The 15,904-nt window shown below is 41.9% G+C and overlaps 1 protein-coding gene across 7 annotated transcripts in view; it reads right to left on the reverse strand.

Moving 5' to 3' along the window:
* The window catches only part of MCF2L2 (MCF.2 cell line derived transforming sequence-like 2), a 232,262-nt gene that overhangs the window by 191,233 nt on the left and 25,125 nt on the right, over positions 1-15,904 (reverse strand). For all 7 annotated transcript variants that reach the window (XM_059687142.1, XM_059687140.1, XM_059687141.1 and 4 more), the window contains exon 2: positions 1,192-1,275. In XM_059687142.1, coding sequence (XP_059543125.1) covers positions 1,192-1,275 — 84 coding nt within the window. The remainder of the gene's footprint in view (positions 1-1,191; positions 1,276-15,904) is intronic.

A 15,904-nucleotide genomic window follows, 5' to 3' on the forward strand; every position in this document is an offset into this window, starting at 1 on the left:
CTGGAGAGGATGTGGAGAAAAAGGTACACTTGTGCACTGCTGGTGGGAATGCAGACTGGTGCAGCCACTATGGAAGACAGTATGGAGTTTCCTCAAAAAACTGAAAATGGAACTCCCATTTGACCCTGTGATCCCACTTCTAGGAATATATCCCAAGAAACCAGAAACACCAATCAGAAAGGATATATGCAGCCCTATGTTCATAGCAGCACAATTCACCATAGCTAAGATCTGGAAACAGCCTAAGTGCCCATCAGTAGATGAATGGATTAGAAAACTGTGGTACATCTACACGATGGAATACTATGCTGCTCTAAAAAGGAAGGAACTCTTACCATTTGCAACAGCATGGATGGAACTGGAGAGCATTATGCTAAATGAAATAAACCAGTCAATGAAGGAAAAATACCACATGATCTCACTCATTCGTGGATAATAGAGACCATTATAAACTTTTGAACAATAATAGATACAGAGGCAGAGCTGCCTCAAACAGATTGTCAAACTGCAGCGGGAAGGCCGGGGAGGGTTGAGGGGCAGGAGGTAGGGGGTAAGAGATCAACTAAAGGACTTGTATGCATGCATATAAGCATAACCAATGGACATAGGACACTGGGGGATAGGGGAGGCTAGGGGACTGTCTAGGGTGGGGTGTGGGGGGGGGAATGGACACATATGTAATACCCTTTGTAATACTTTAAGCAATAAAAAATAAGTAAAATAAAATAAAATAAAATAAAAAAACAACAACATATTAAAATTAGGTCCTAAGAGCTAAGGATACAAGACAAATCTCTCAAAGAACAAACTCACAATATTCATGAACCCTTAAAACCAAGACTCTCTTAAGGTTGGATCTTATTTGAAGAGCATCATGGTGGCAGCTGATGTCAATAATTATTTCTTTTCTTCCTCAAAATCTTTTCAGCTCTGTTCTTTTACAACCTCGAAGAAATGTACTCCCTTGAGAAACATCAAATTGCATCCAACAGCTAATGGAATGACATCCATGAGATTCCCTCCCCACCGCCACCCCCAATGCAGCTGGATGTTCCCCCGTTCATTCTATCCTGGGTGAGGCTTAAGGAATGACTGAGACTCGAGTATAATGTTCACCAAGATTCAAGAGTCTGGGCCCTCTGAGCAGAACCCCCAATAAAACCTAGAAATACACATGAATTAGCCCCTTACCTGAAAGAATGGCAAATTGTCTGTGAAGTTGTTCAATTATATCCACTGCCAACAAGGGCCTGATTTCCTGCTGCATAATTTCATCTGCACAAATGAAATACAAATTAGGTTAAATCCTTGCAAATTACAGAGAGAAATTAAAAGGAAAAAAGCTCTACTACTAGGGAAATGTGGGACTTATCAAGAATCAAGAGTTGGTTATGAACACATGATTCTCCTGAAAACTCTATTCCTGAGATGCATGCATGGGTCTGGGTTTTGAGTGGTTTGAAGCTGATACACTGAGCACAGGACGCCCTTTCTAGAGCTTTTCCCAGGGTTTTGGGAGGGATCAGTGTAAGGATTGGGCCCTGCAGTTTAAGCTTCAGTAGCTTCCCAGTTAACCTGCTAGGATGGTCTCATTCATTACTAAGGGAGGTACTTAGGTGTCTGCTTACTCCTTTGGGTCTGCAGAAGGATATTTTTTAAAAATATATTTTATTAATTATACGGAGTGGAAGGGAGAGGGAGAGTTGGAAACATCAATCAGCCGCCTCCTACATGACCCCTACTGGGGATCGAGCTCACAACCAAGGTACATGCCCTTGACCAGAATCAAACCTGGGACCCTTCAGTCCACAGGCCGACACTCTATCCACTAAGCCAGTGATGGCGAACCTATGACACGTGTGTCAGAGGTGACACGTGAACTCATTTTTTTGGTTGATTTTTCTTTGTTAAATGGCATTTAAATATATAAAATAAATATCAAAAATATAAGTCTTTGTTTTACTATGGTTGCAAATACCAAAAAATTTCTATATGTGACACGGCACCAGAGTTAAGTTAGGGTTTTTCAAAATGCTGACACGCCGAGCTCAAAAGGTTCGTCATCACTGCGCTAAGCCAAACCAGTTAGGGCCAGAAGGATATTTTGAACACAACTTAAGTTACAAGAGTTCATCTCAAGCTGGGTCATAAAATCAGTCTAGATTTATGAAGGTTCTTTGATCTTTCTTCCCTCCCTCTCTCTCTCCCTCCTTTCCTTCCTTCCTCTTTGCCTCCCTCATATTTGCCTCCATTTTTTCTTTCTTTCTGGAATACTTCAAGGGGCCTCTTCCCATGGCCAAGCATGTTTAAGGAGGCACTTCTTTATTTTGCTATTTAAAGATGATCCTTACTGAATAAAAGGTTATAAGTTTCCAAGACAAAAATTCAAACCTACAAATGTCCTCTAGCCCTATAATTTGCATTCTATCTATTAGGGAAAGGGGGAGTAGAGAGAAGGGAAGACTAAGCGAAATCCCTTAGCCTGGGCTGGGAAGCGAAAGCCATTTTCATGCTCTCTCTGCCTGAGATATTATTATCCTCATTTAACTGTTTCCCAGGGAATCTCAAAGAATGAACTGGTTATTATTTCTACAACAGTTAAACATTTGGTTAGATTAAGGCACAAACCAAGTAGCCTGTGCACTAACACTAAATAGGAATCTCCTATTAATTCATCTGCAGTCTGGTTAATGCTGTGATATTCTAATTTTGACTAATCAGAGGTTATATCTGGGAAGCTCCTCCTAGAGCCGTGGTTTCTACTTCTCAGCTTTGGTGTGAAGGTTGAAGGAGATGATGCATATGGAGGTGTACACAGTAGGTATTCAGCATTGCTCTGGGCACGTCTTTCCCATACTTGCTTTCTGGAAGTCATATAAGGGATTGGACAAGTGCCAGTTTAAATCCAAAGACCCTTCCTCAATGAATTCTACATCTTTTTTTTTTTTTTCCTGAAGGAAAGGGGGTAAACTCAGGCCAGAGTTCCTTCAGCCCAATACTCTTTCTACTCTGAATTCACCAAAAATTCAAGGAACTCCTACATTACTATTAATTCTGTGGGCGCAATAATGGCATTGCTGTTATATTTTAAACAAAGGAAGGGCCTTCTCTGTTAGATACACAAAGTAAAGTATTTAACAGAGAAAGTATATGAAGTCTGAGACCTGCATAAAAGTACTCCAGCATTCCTCTCTGCCAAAAATTTGCAGGGAGCAGGAGAGAAGAAAGCAGATTGACAAAATATGGATAATCACTGAAGCGGGATGATGGGTCCATGGGGGTTCATTATACAATTCTCTCATGTGTTTCAAACACAATTAAAGTATTACAACCACATAAAGAATTTAAGCACACACAGGGCTTATGTAGCTAAAGAGTATTTAGCTACAGAAAACAGTCGCCCAGTAGGTCTACTCAAAAATAGAGATAGATTATTTTTTCATACATGAGGGAACATATTTAAGAGGCAATTATTCCAGAGAAAACTAAGATCATAGATGCAATTTATTATTGTTACACCTCAATATTTAAGGTGTGCTTTATATTAAACACTTTAAAGAAGAAAGATGTGAAGGGGACAACAGAACCAAGTAAGCCAACCATCCCTTGCCCCATTTTGTTTTTTAATTATTTTATTTTCATTGAAATATAGTTAACATACATTATTATATTAGTTTCAGGTATACAAGATAGTTATTCAACACTAGAAGGCTGGTGCACAAAATTCATGCACGGGTAGGGTCCCTGGGCCTGGCTGGCGATCAGGGCCCAACAGGTTCCCCGCCTCCCAGCCTCCCCACCTCCTCCTTTTCTCGCTCCCTCAGCATCCCTCCACTGCCATTGGTCGCTCACCATGTTCTGTGCCACCCCCTGGTGGTCAGCGCACATCATAGCAAGTGATCGAACTCCCAGTCTCCTGGTCAAACTCCAGAGCAGACAATTTGCATATTAGCCTTTTATTATATAGGATTAATATACCTAACAAAGTGATCACTATGCTAAATCTAGGAACCATCTATGATTGTTTGAAAGATTATTGCAATATTATTGACTATATCCCCTATCCTGTACATGCCCATCTCATTTTTTTCTGTCCCTTCCCCTTTGGTAACTATCAACTTGTTTTCTATGTCTGTGACTCTGTTTCTGTTTTGTTTGGTTTATTTATTTGGGGTTTTATTTTAGATTCCACGTATAAGTGAGTTCATACATATTTATCTTTCTCTGTCTGACTTAGTTCACTTCACATAATACCCTCTAGGTCAGCAGTTCTCAACCTGTGGGTCGCGACCCCTTTGGCGGTTGAACGACCCTTTCACAGGGGTCGCCTAAGACCATCCTGCATATCAGATATTTACATCATGATTCATAACAGTAGCAACATTACAGTTATGAAGTAGCAACGAAATAATTTTATGGTTGTGTCACAACATGCGGAACTCTATTTAAAGGGCCAGAAGGTTGAGAACCACTGCTCTAGGTCTATCCATGCTGTCATGAATAGCAAGGTTTTATTCTTTTTTATCTATATATATGAAAGGCTAATATGCTAAGTGTCTGACCATCCGACTGGTCGCTATGATGGGCACTAACCACCAGGGAGCAGACGCTCAATGCAGGAGCTGCCATGATGTGCACTGGCTGGCACCACGGACCTGGTGCCAACAAACCAACACTCAGCTTCCCCCAAGTGGGACACAGGCCCCGCCACCACCCCAGAGCGACACCCCACCAAATCGCAGCCAATGCTGCCAAGACCCCATGGTGTAAAATGTGGCCCACAGCCCAGCCCAGCCTGGAAACGGTCACTCTGGGCTCCAGGTAATGATGTCACATAGCAACGCCCAGCTTCCTCTCCCTAGCGACTAGCCTCCTTGCAGTTTCTTCAGCTCAAGAACACAAGTTGAAACATTTTACACTTTAACCAAATGCCTGTTCAGCGTTTTCCTGTGCCTCATCTCATTTGATCCTCACAGAAGTTCCTGGAGTAGGTAGATATGAGACTTGGTGGAATCCTCTTTTTTTTTCATTAGCCAGAAAATAGAGATTTAAAAAGCTTAGAAACTTGACCCAACTGGAAAGAAGAAATGGTGGACCTTGAAAATGACTTCAGGTTTTCTCACTGCACAGAATATAGTCAAACACTGCTACAGTTAAATATTTTACCCTTTGTTCTCCCTGCGTGATCTACAATAATAATCTGCTTCGTGTTGATATTTATTGCTGTGTTGCTGACAATTACCTGAAAGACAAGTTGGGGTGCTTCACTGGGCTGGAAAAAGTTTAGCTAAATAAGAAAGCAGGTCTAATTAAGCAAATTTAATATATATGGCTAAATTGACTTGTGCATGCACGATACATATAAAGCTCTCGCTGGCGCCAATCACACGCATGTGTTTCGATCTGTCATTGGCAATTGTGAATTTCATTGACACCTCCATTATAGAGAAAGGGCAAATAGCGATATTAAAATATTTCTTCAAATTAATTTCCTTTCAATGTTCATGAATTCATGCACCGGGCCACTAGTTGCTAAGTAATAGTCCATTGTATATATATCATATCTTCTTTATCCATTCATCTATTGGTGGACATCTAGGTTGTTTCCATACCTTGGCTATTACTAGTAATGCTGCAATAAACATAGGAGTTCGTATTTTTTCAAATTAGTGTTTCTGTTTTCTTTGGATAAATATCCAGAAGTGGAATTACTGGATCATGTGGCATGATAGAGCTGCCACATAATTTTTTGAGGCATCTCCATCTGTTTCCCATAGTGTCTGCACTAATTTACATTTCCACCAACAATGCATGAGTGTCCCCTTTTCTACACATCCTTTCCAGCCCTAATTATTTGTTGATTTATTGATGATAACAATTCTGACAAGTGTGAGATGTTATCTCATTGTGTTTCTGATGTGCATTTCCCTGATGTTAGTGATATTGAGCATCTTTACATATGTCTGTTGGTCATCTGTACGCCCTCTTTGAAGAAATGTCTATTCAGGTCCTCTGGCCATATTTTTATTGGATTGGGGGTTTTTTTGGTGTAAACTTATATAAGCATTTTATATGTTTGGATATTAACCTCTTATTGGATGTATCATTCACGAATATCTTCTCTCATTCAATAGGTTGTCTTTTCATTTTGTTGATAGTTTCATTTGCTGTGTAAAAGCTTTTTAGTTTGATATTGTCCTATTTGTTTATTTTTCCTTTGTTCCCCTTCCTTGAGGATACACACACACACACACACACACACACATATATATATGTGTGTGTGTGTGTGTGTGTGTGTGTGTGTGTGTGTGTATATACACTAGAAGCCCTTGCACGAAGATTCTCGCAATACGCCTTCCTTCCCCTGGCTGCTGGCACCGGTTTTCCTCCGGCACCCGGGACCCAGGCCTTTGGTCCGGCAGCAGCGGAGAAGCCAAGCCTCTTCAGTCTTCAATCTTCACTCCCGAAGGAAGGTGGTTGGGCCCTTTGGTCGGAGGGATACGAGATCATCCTCTACATTTCCATGGTGGACTCCAGTGAAGACTCTTCAGTCTTCAGTCTTCACTCTGGCAGAGCCTTCAGTCTTCGCTCTGTGCCTGCGTATGCAAATTAACCACCATCTTTGTTGGGTTAATTTTCATAGTTGCTCTGATTGGCTGGTGGGCATAGCAGAGTGACACCAATTTGCATGTTTTTTTTTATTAGTGTAGATATTGCTAAGAGCAATGTGAAAGAGTTTACTATATATTTTTTCCTCTAGGAGTTTTATGGTTTCAGGTCTAACATCTAAGTCATTAATCTATTTTGAGTTTATTTTTGTATATGGTGCAAGAAAGTGGTCAATTTTTATTTTTTGCATGTATCTGTCCAGTTTTGTCAACACTACTTATTAAAGAGACTGACTTTACCCCTTTGTATACCCTTGCTCCTTTGTCATGTATTACTTGACCGTATAAGCAAGAGTTTATTTCTGGGCTCTCTATTCTATTCCATTGATTGATATATCTGTTTTTATGCCAGTGTCATAGTGTTTTGATTATTGTAGCTTTGTAGTAGAGTTTGACATCTGGGATCATGATATCTTCCACTTTGTTTTCTCAAAATGTCTTTGTCTACTTGGGGTCTTTTGTGATTTCAAATAAATTTTAATATTCAGTTGTTTTAATTCTGAGAAGAATGCCATTGGTATTTTAATAGGGATTGTATTAAATCTGCACATTACTTAAGGTAGTAAGGAAGTTTTAACAATATTATTCCTTTTTTTTTTTTTATAATTAAATCTTTATTGTTCAGATTATTACATTTGTTCCTTTTTTTTCCCCCCCATAACTCCCCTCCTCCCAGTTCCCGCCCCACCCTCCGCCCTCACTCCCCACCCACTGTCCTCATCCATAGGTGCACGATTTTTGTCCAGTCTCTTCCCACATCTCCCACACCCCTTTCCCCCCCAAGAATAGTCAGTCCATTCCCTTTCTATGTCCCTGATTCTGTTATAATCAACAGTTCATTCTGTTCATCAGATTATTTATTCACTTGATTCTTAGATTCACTTGTTGATAGATGCATATTTGTTGTTCATAATTTGTATCTTTACCTTTTTCTTCCTCTTCCTCTTCTTAAAGGATACCTTTCAGCATTTCATATAATCCTGGTTTGGTGGTGATGAACTCCTTTAGCTTTTCCTTATCTGTGAAGCTCTTTATCTGACCTTCAATTCTGAATGATAGCTTTGCTGGATAAAGTAATCTTGGTTGTAGGTTCTTGGTATTCATCACTTTGAATATTTCTTGCCACTCCCTTCTGGCCTGCAAAGTTTCTGTTGAGAAATCAGCTGACAGTCGTATGGGTATTCCCTTGTAGGTAACTGAGTTTCTTTCTCTTGCTGTTTTTAAGATTCTCTCTTTATCTTTTGCTCTTGGCATTTTAATTATGATGTGTCTTGGTGTGGTCCTCTTTGGATTCCTTTTGTTTGGGGTTCTCCGCGCTTCTTGGACCTGTAAGTCCATTTCTTTCACCAGGTGGGGGAAGTTTTCTGTCATTATTTCTTCAAATAGGTTTTCAATATCTTGCTCTCTCTCATCTTCTGGCACCCCTATAATTCTGATGTTGGTACGCTTGAAGCTGTCCCAGAGGCTCCTTACACTATCCTCGCATTTTTGGATTCTTTTTTCATTTTGCTTTTCCGGTTGGATGTTTTTTGCTTCCTCGCATTTCAAATCATTGACTTGATTCTTGCGCTCCTCTGGTCTGCTGTCGGGCGTCTGTATAATATTCGTTATTTCAGTCCGTGTGTGCTTAATTTCTAGTTGGTTCCCCAATATAAGATCGAGGGTCTTATTAGTTTTCGTGTAGATCTCATTAAGTTTATCGGCAGCTTCTAAACAGTTCTTGAGAGACCTTAAAAGTGTGGTTCTGAACTCTATTTCTTCCATTGACAATTTTGTCCTGTTTCTTTGTCTCCGCATTTTATTATGCTTCCTTGGTGCACCCCCTAGTGGTCTTTGTTCGCAGTCTTATAGATAAATCTTGATTGTTGTAGCTAATTCCAGGGAAGGTTTGACCTCCAGGCCAAGTGGCTATGAGAATCAGCTGTGTCAGCAGTGAGAGAACTTCTGTCCTCTAGGGAGGTGCTAATCTAGCCTTTGCCTGAGGCTATCCGGCAAATGCCTCTGTGCAGGGCTTGGGCGGGGCGGGTCGCACAGGATCAACAGGGTGGGCCGGAGAGAGCAGTTATGGCGGCTCTCAGTCCTGTCCCCAGGGGCTCTGCCTCTCTGAGTCCCAGCACCCCCTGCAAAGCTGGGAGAGAAAGCTGCACTCACTCTGACCGAAGCCAGACAGTCCCGCTTCTCCCGTTTGAGTCTGGGTCCCTAAAGACTCGCCCGGATCTGGAGCTCAGAGTCTGCGACTCCCTCCCGATTGAAAACGCCAACCGCGCCCTCCGCCGCCAGCCCGCTCCGCGCACTCCGCACCTCAGAATTTGACTTCAGCACTGGGCCTCCTCTGAGTGTCCGTGTGCGTTTCTCTTTCCTCCTAGTTGTAGGACTTCCACTCAGCCAGCGTTCCTGTGGTTCTGGGTGATGTCCGTTCCGTGTTTTAGTTTCACTTTTGAAGTAGTTGTTCAAAGCAGCAAACTCCGGCGTTAACCTATGCCGCCATCTTGGTTCTCCACAATATTATTCCTTTTAATCCATGAGCAAGATATATCCTTTCATTTATGTATATCTTCAATGTTTTATAGTTTTCAGACTAGAGGTCTTTCACATCTTTGATTAAATTTATTCATAGGTATTTTATACTTTTTGATACGATTGAAATGGGATTGTTTTCTTGATTTCATTTTCTGATCGTCTGTCATTGGTATATGAAACAACAGATTTCTTTATATTGATTCTGTATCCTGCAACATTACTGAAGTCATTTGTTAGTTCTAATAGTTTTTTGGTGGTGTCTTTAGGGTTTTCTATAGTTGGTATCATGTCATCTGCAAATAATGAGAGCTTTGCTTCTTCCTTCCCAGTTTGGATGCTTTTTATTTCTTTGTCTTATCTGATAACTGTGGCTAGGGCTTCCAGTACTATATTGAATAGAAGTGGTAATAGTGAGCATCTTTATCTTATTCCTAAGCTTGGAGGAAAGGCTTTCAGCTTTTCACCATTGAGTATGATATATGGCCTTTATATCATATATGGCCTTTGTCATATACGGCCTTTACTATGTTAAGATATGTTCCTTCTATACCCATTTTGTTGACAGTTTTTATCATAAAGGGATATTGAATTTTGTTGAATGCTTTTCTGCATCTATTGGTTTTGATGATGATCATATAATTTTTATCCTTTATTTTGTTAATGTGATATATTGCATTGATTGATTTATGAATGTTGAACCATCTTTGCATCCCTGGGATGAATCATCTTGGTCATGGTGTCTAAACTTTTTAATGTATTGTTGAATCCAGTTTGCTAATATGTTGTTGAGAATTTTTGCATCTACGTTCATCAAGTATATTGCCCTGTAATTTTATTTTTTTGTAATGTCTTTATCTAGTTTTGGTATCCGGATAATGCTGTCTTCAGAAAATGACTATCTTAAAATATATATTTTATTGATTTTTTTTTTTTTTTACAGAGAGGAAGGGAGAAGGATAGAGAGTTAGAAACACTGATGAGAGAAAAACATCGATCAGCTGCCTCCTGCACACACCCTACTAGGGATGTGCCCGCAACCAAGGTACATGCCCTTGACTGGATTCGAACCTGGGACCCTTGAGTCCACAGGCTGACGCTCTATCCACTGAGCCAAACCGGTTAGGGCATGACTATCTTAAAGTAAAGAAATCATCAGGTCAAACCATCATTAGTCAAGGATCACTGAATAATTATGAGCACTATGTCTACAGAGAAAGATTTAAAGTATAATATCAAGGATATAAAAATCATACGTGTGGTGGGATTGCAGCTACATTTAAAAAAGAAAAAAGCATGTGGTGTGTTTATGTACATGCATGCAGGCATATGAAAAAACAATACATGAAATAGTGTTAGAGTGATGGAATCATACAGTGGTTACCCCTTCTGCCGGGAGCCGGTCCATCCTTGCTGTTTCAAGGGACCTGGCATATATGGCATACGGTTCTTAATATGTTTGCTCACCTTCTTGGCGCTGTGTTTTAACCAAGGTCACCTCTCCGAGAAAGGTTGAATCCCCAGGTAGGGATTTTCCCCTGAAGTTAGGGAGGGAATAAAACCCCTCAACTAAGTGCCAGGCGGGTAATTAATCACTTTAACTACGAACAATCATGCTTAAGCTACATAATCTTTACTCCCTGGAATGGAGATAAGAAACGCCCTAACCTTTGTAATAGAGATTGATAGGATTGAATCAACTGGTATAAATACAGATGCAACAAGACAGCAAGACACAGAACTCAGGAGACAGAACTTAGAACACAGAACTCATGAGACAGAATTCAGAAGACAGAACCTACACGGAGCCTGGAGACAGAAGAACTTCGCTGGAGAGAACATGGCAATGGACCCTGGACTGAACCTGACTATAGAACATGGCAAGAGAACCTGACTAGAACCTGGTGACTGAACCTGGCTGGAGATCTGAAGCAGAACCTCTCTGGAGATCCAGACCAGAACTTGGCTGGAGACCCTGGCTGGAGATCCTGGCTAGGCTGCTGGTCAACTGAACGCTGTCTCCGTGTCCTTCCTTCTTCGCCGACTCCGTCCACACCTTTGGGGACCCCTGGACCCGCTGGGGTTGGACCCCGGCACCCTTCTAGTTCACCTAGACAAAAGCATACTCTGATAGCCTTTATTTTTTAATGTTAACAGGACTTTATTGAAGTATAATTTACATGCAGTACAATGCACAGATCTTAAGTGTATAGTTTGATAAATTTTAACAAATATTTACACGGATGTAACCATCACACAGATCAAGATATGGAACATTTCCATCAACCCAGGAAGTTTCCTTGTGACCCCTGCTCCAGGCCCCACATTTTTGAGAGCTCCACATAGCACAACCCTCCCTCCCATAAAGAGATGAGTTAAAGACCACATGGGTGCCTCTGCCACTCATAATCCAGACCTCAGTGCTGGCACGGCACACCGTAGCTCTAAACATCTACTGTCTTAACAGCACTGGTTCCTCAGGGAAATGCTTCACATCTCTTGGTCTATATCGTCAAAAGAAAAGGTGACTGTATCCAAACGCTACGAAGGTTTTCGAGCCGTGCCATGGCTGATATCAGGGACAGACACTGCTTCAGAATGCTGGGAGGATGTGAGCGGTGAGGATTTGAGCAGTGGGAGTGCTTAGGTAAGAGAAAAGACAAAGGAATTAATTTGTTGAATTCATCCTCTCATGTGGCATTCGTGTTTAGATCCTTATATAATGAAAGATCATGCCCAGTACTTCCAAGCATCAACATTCTCTTTTTTCCCTTTCAATTCGTTATGCAAACATTCGAATTTTTAACTCCTTGAACACAACTACATTTTACTTAGATCACATTTACTTCCGATCACTGCTCTCAATAGAGCTCAAGTTATGTGAAAATCTCAATGTTAACAATACAGTGCTTTTGCTGAGATGAAGGCAAAAAAAAAATACGTTATGGATTAATTAATGACAGATGATGCATATCATTATTGCTAATCCAAATTTCACTAGCTAATCAACATGACACTCAGACACACAATAATTCAATTTAGTCATCTTTGCTTTTATGATTTTTAGTCACATATAAACCATATCTTTAAACATATTTTAATTTTGTTCTTATTGTTGTAGGCAATTGGACAGACACAAGTAGAGCACAGTTGATGGGCCAGGTACAGAAGGCCATTAGGGCAGAAAGCCCCAGGTGCCTAGCAATGGACAATCAACTGTAGGGTAGGACCTCAGCCCCAGGATGATGTTTTAATCCTTAGTAAATCACTGGTCCTGCAGTTTGGACCTCCTGACCTTTCTTCCCTAGAGATAACATCTATGCCTCAAGATGTATGTCAGCTCCAGGCCCAGAAAGCAACAAAACCAGCCTCAGGATCAGCTGCACTGAATAATGATGGTGCCGGCCAATCAGTGGAGACCACAACCCTGAAAGGACTCACCAGGAAAACTGCTGAATATTCTATTGAGATCTTCCCCTGAGAGCTCCCCTAAAATGCCCACCCTTAAGACCCTTAGGATGGAGGACCCAGTGTGCTCTCCCTCCTGGGAGCACACCGGTGCTTTTCTTTCCCTTCCTACTCCCCTCCCTACCCCTGGCACCTTTACCATTAGCTTCCTCACTCCCAAGCTCCAAGGGCCCTTCCGTTACCTCCACAACTTGTTTCCTAAGCCCATTTCTTCTAGCAATTATTTCTACCTCTGTGATTTACCAAATAAATGTTCTTACAGTTTGGGCTTTGGTTCTGAATTCTTTCCCAGCCAGAACCCAAGTACCCACCGGTCAGACACCTGGTGCCCTTCCCACCACCTACAACATTATGAGGGTATGTTTGTCAAGGTAAGAAGCTAGAATAGATTTTATTGAACTGTGGCACGCGGGCCTCCATTTGTACTCTTGCCCCAGGCTCTGCAAATGCCTGTTTAAAACTGCTTTGAGAACTGATGAAACATTACTAGGTATAAGCATTTCTGTTTTTTAATGCTTATCCAAGTCCCTTTTCTCCTTTTTTTTCCCATTACAGAAAAAGTTGATACATTTAAAGATTCATAATTTCTACTGACATTTCATTTTGTACTCTTGTGTAAGACAAGCAATACAGAAGTGGAAATTTCTATGCAAAGAGTTTCCTTAGCAACATTCTCCTCTCCTATTGAAGAGGTGCAACCAGCTCTGGTGCCTGGGCTATTCTGAATAAAAGACCATCAACAAATGCCCTGAGGGAAATTAAGAAATTATGTGAAAATGCCAAATTCCTCCTTTCCACAAAGCCCTCACATTTTAGCACTAGATTTCAAAGTGCCCCCACCAGCATTTTTATCAATATTCCCCCAGAGCAGTGCTCCTCAAATGATAATGAATATTTAAGTTACCTGGGTTTTAAATGCAGATTCTGATTCCCTAGAGAGGCTTGGGGAGGGGGCCTTTCCAGCGAACCCTCCTGAGGCTGCGGCTTTTCTGTAGCCGGCACACACGGACTCCAGGCACACATGGACTCCAAGGCCTCAGGCTATTCTTGGCCTTTTCCTGTTGCTTATGAAAATGCAGCTCAAGTGGGGGGAAAAAAGTTTTATTTGGGTGGTCCAACTCTGCTTCTATTATCATTCAATAAAAATAATCATCCACATGTATCCAAGGTATTCTTGAAACTGAGGCCTAGATGGCGTCACTTTTGGTGAAACATTTTCTTCTGTGTTATTTTTGGAGTCTGCTCCCTGGGAAACAAATTAACCCTGGCTTGAGCACCTGCTTACCTGTCCACCCAGCCCACCTCAAGCCCTCTCTCAGTGTGGGCACTTAAAGCCTATATTATCTCACGCTTAGCCCACTTCCAGCCCTGGAATCAATCAAGTCTATCAACTGGAAGCAGTGTCTTGGGTAGAACATGAAGAGATGAGAAGACTTGATATTGTTAATGGGGAAACAGCACCAGATGTTTCTGGCAGAGTTAGACCTCAGTCCTTGAGTCTGGCCAGGAAAGAATTCAGAGCCAAGAACTGAAATACCAGTGAAAGTTTATTTGGAAAGCCAGAGGAAGACGTGAGCTAGTAGGGCTGCGTGGACTCAGGAAATAAGTTACAGAGGAAAAAGAGGAGCCCTTATAGCTTAAGAGAAAGAGAGCAAAGGTACGCACCATAAGGGAAGAAAGGGACAGGAAAGATGTGGACATCCGAGAGAGAGAGAGAGAGAGAAAGAGAGAGAGAGAGAGAGAGAGAGAGAGAGAGAGAGAGAGAGATGGGTCCTTCATGTTGAGGGTTTTTAAAGGTGAGGATTTTAGGGAAGGCCTCAGGGGAGGATCTCAATAGAATATTCATCAGCTTTCCAGGTGTGTCTTTCAGGGTCATGGTTGCTACTGATTGGTCAGCCCTAGGGTAGGGTCATTAGTGATTGTGTTATCAGTGGGGAGCCCTCCATGTCCCCACCAGTTGTGAGAAGAAGTGGGCTTCTTGTGATGTCACGAGAAAAGGAATTTTCTAAGACTGGCACAGAAGAGTAAGGTATTGTAGAAAGCTTTATTTCTGTGGAATTAAATCCCTGAGTTTCCGAGGTCCCATTTCCCTCCATCCTGCCAAGGAAGAAGCCCTGTTTTGCTTTCAGCAGAGCTAGGATTAAAGCTGTTGCCCGGAGTTTCCATTCCATGTTGGAGCACAGTGCAGTCTAGCATCAGGCTAGCTTAGTTTGTTCCTAGCTGTAGTCCATCAGCCCATTGTGTGTGGGGTCTGCATCCGTCCATTGTGTGGGGCTTCTAGGAACATGGGAGGATGCAGGAAACAGGAGCAAAACCAGAGGAACAAGGGCGAGATAATTCCTTTGTCTGGGGATTTTAACCTTCTAAGATTTTGGTTGCTTGCCACCTACTCTGGCCAATTGCTAGGGCTGACCAGCAGACCCTGAGCAACAGGATGAATAGATTACTCTGACACACGTTTCTGTGAAAGAGAAGTCTAAGGGGCTGTTTCACTTTAGGAGCAAAGCAGCCTGGATTGCCTGCCTCCTTAGGCTTTTATTGTAACAGCAGCTTGAATTAAAATTAACCCCTAGATACAATCAGCGGGGTACGAATCCTTAAGAAAGCACGTGCTTCAACCAGGTCAGGTTTGAAGACTAAACATAGAGATTCCAGTAAAACACCCGGGGGCTTGGACTTATTTGGAAAAGTCAAGGTAGGAGCTGCCACCTTCAGCAAGGTCCCCCCAGAGGCCCCCAACCTTTCAGAGAATCCTCCTTATACAGACTTTCCAACCAAGTCCCGTGCTTCCCTACAGCCAATGACCTCTGTTCCAGGTTAGACTGATAGGCTCCTTCCCTACGTCACCCACCTTTACTATGCATGCACCCACCTTCCCTTTTGTCTGGTCCTTTCCCCCAGTGATTTGCAGGGAATGGACCAGTGTTTCCCAGGGGAATGTGAAGCTGCCCCGATGGCCATGCATATATTGTCTGGCCACCCTTTGGCTCCTTTCCTACTATTAATAACTAGCTAATTACAATGATAACAATTGCAGCTGGTCCTGATGTCAGCCATGGTGTAGCTTCATCTGGTTTTGCTACTTTTCTGGGTCTGGAGCTAAAACACAACTGAGACCTAGATGTTATCTCTAGTTTGACCAAAACTCTGACCCTGTGATCAGCACACCCAAGGCTTTGTCCCTAAGATTATTTGATGTGGGTCAGAACCTTATTTCCCTGAGGGCTTAATGCTTAAGGGAGTAGATGTGC

The sequence above is a fragment of the Myotis daubentonii genome, chromosome 3, assembly GCF_963259705.1.
Source record: "Myotis daubentonii chromosome 3, mMyoDau2.1, whole genome shotgun sequence".
Classification (NCBI taxonomy): domain Eukaryota; kingdom Metazoa; phylum Chordata; class Mammalia; order Chiroptera; family Vespertilionidae; genus Myotis; species Myotis daubentonii.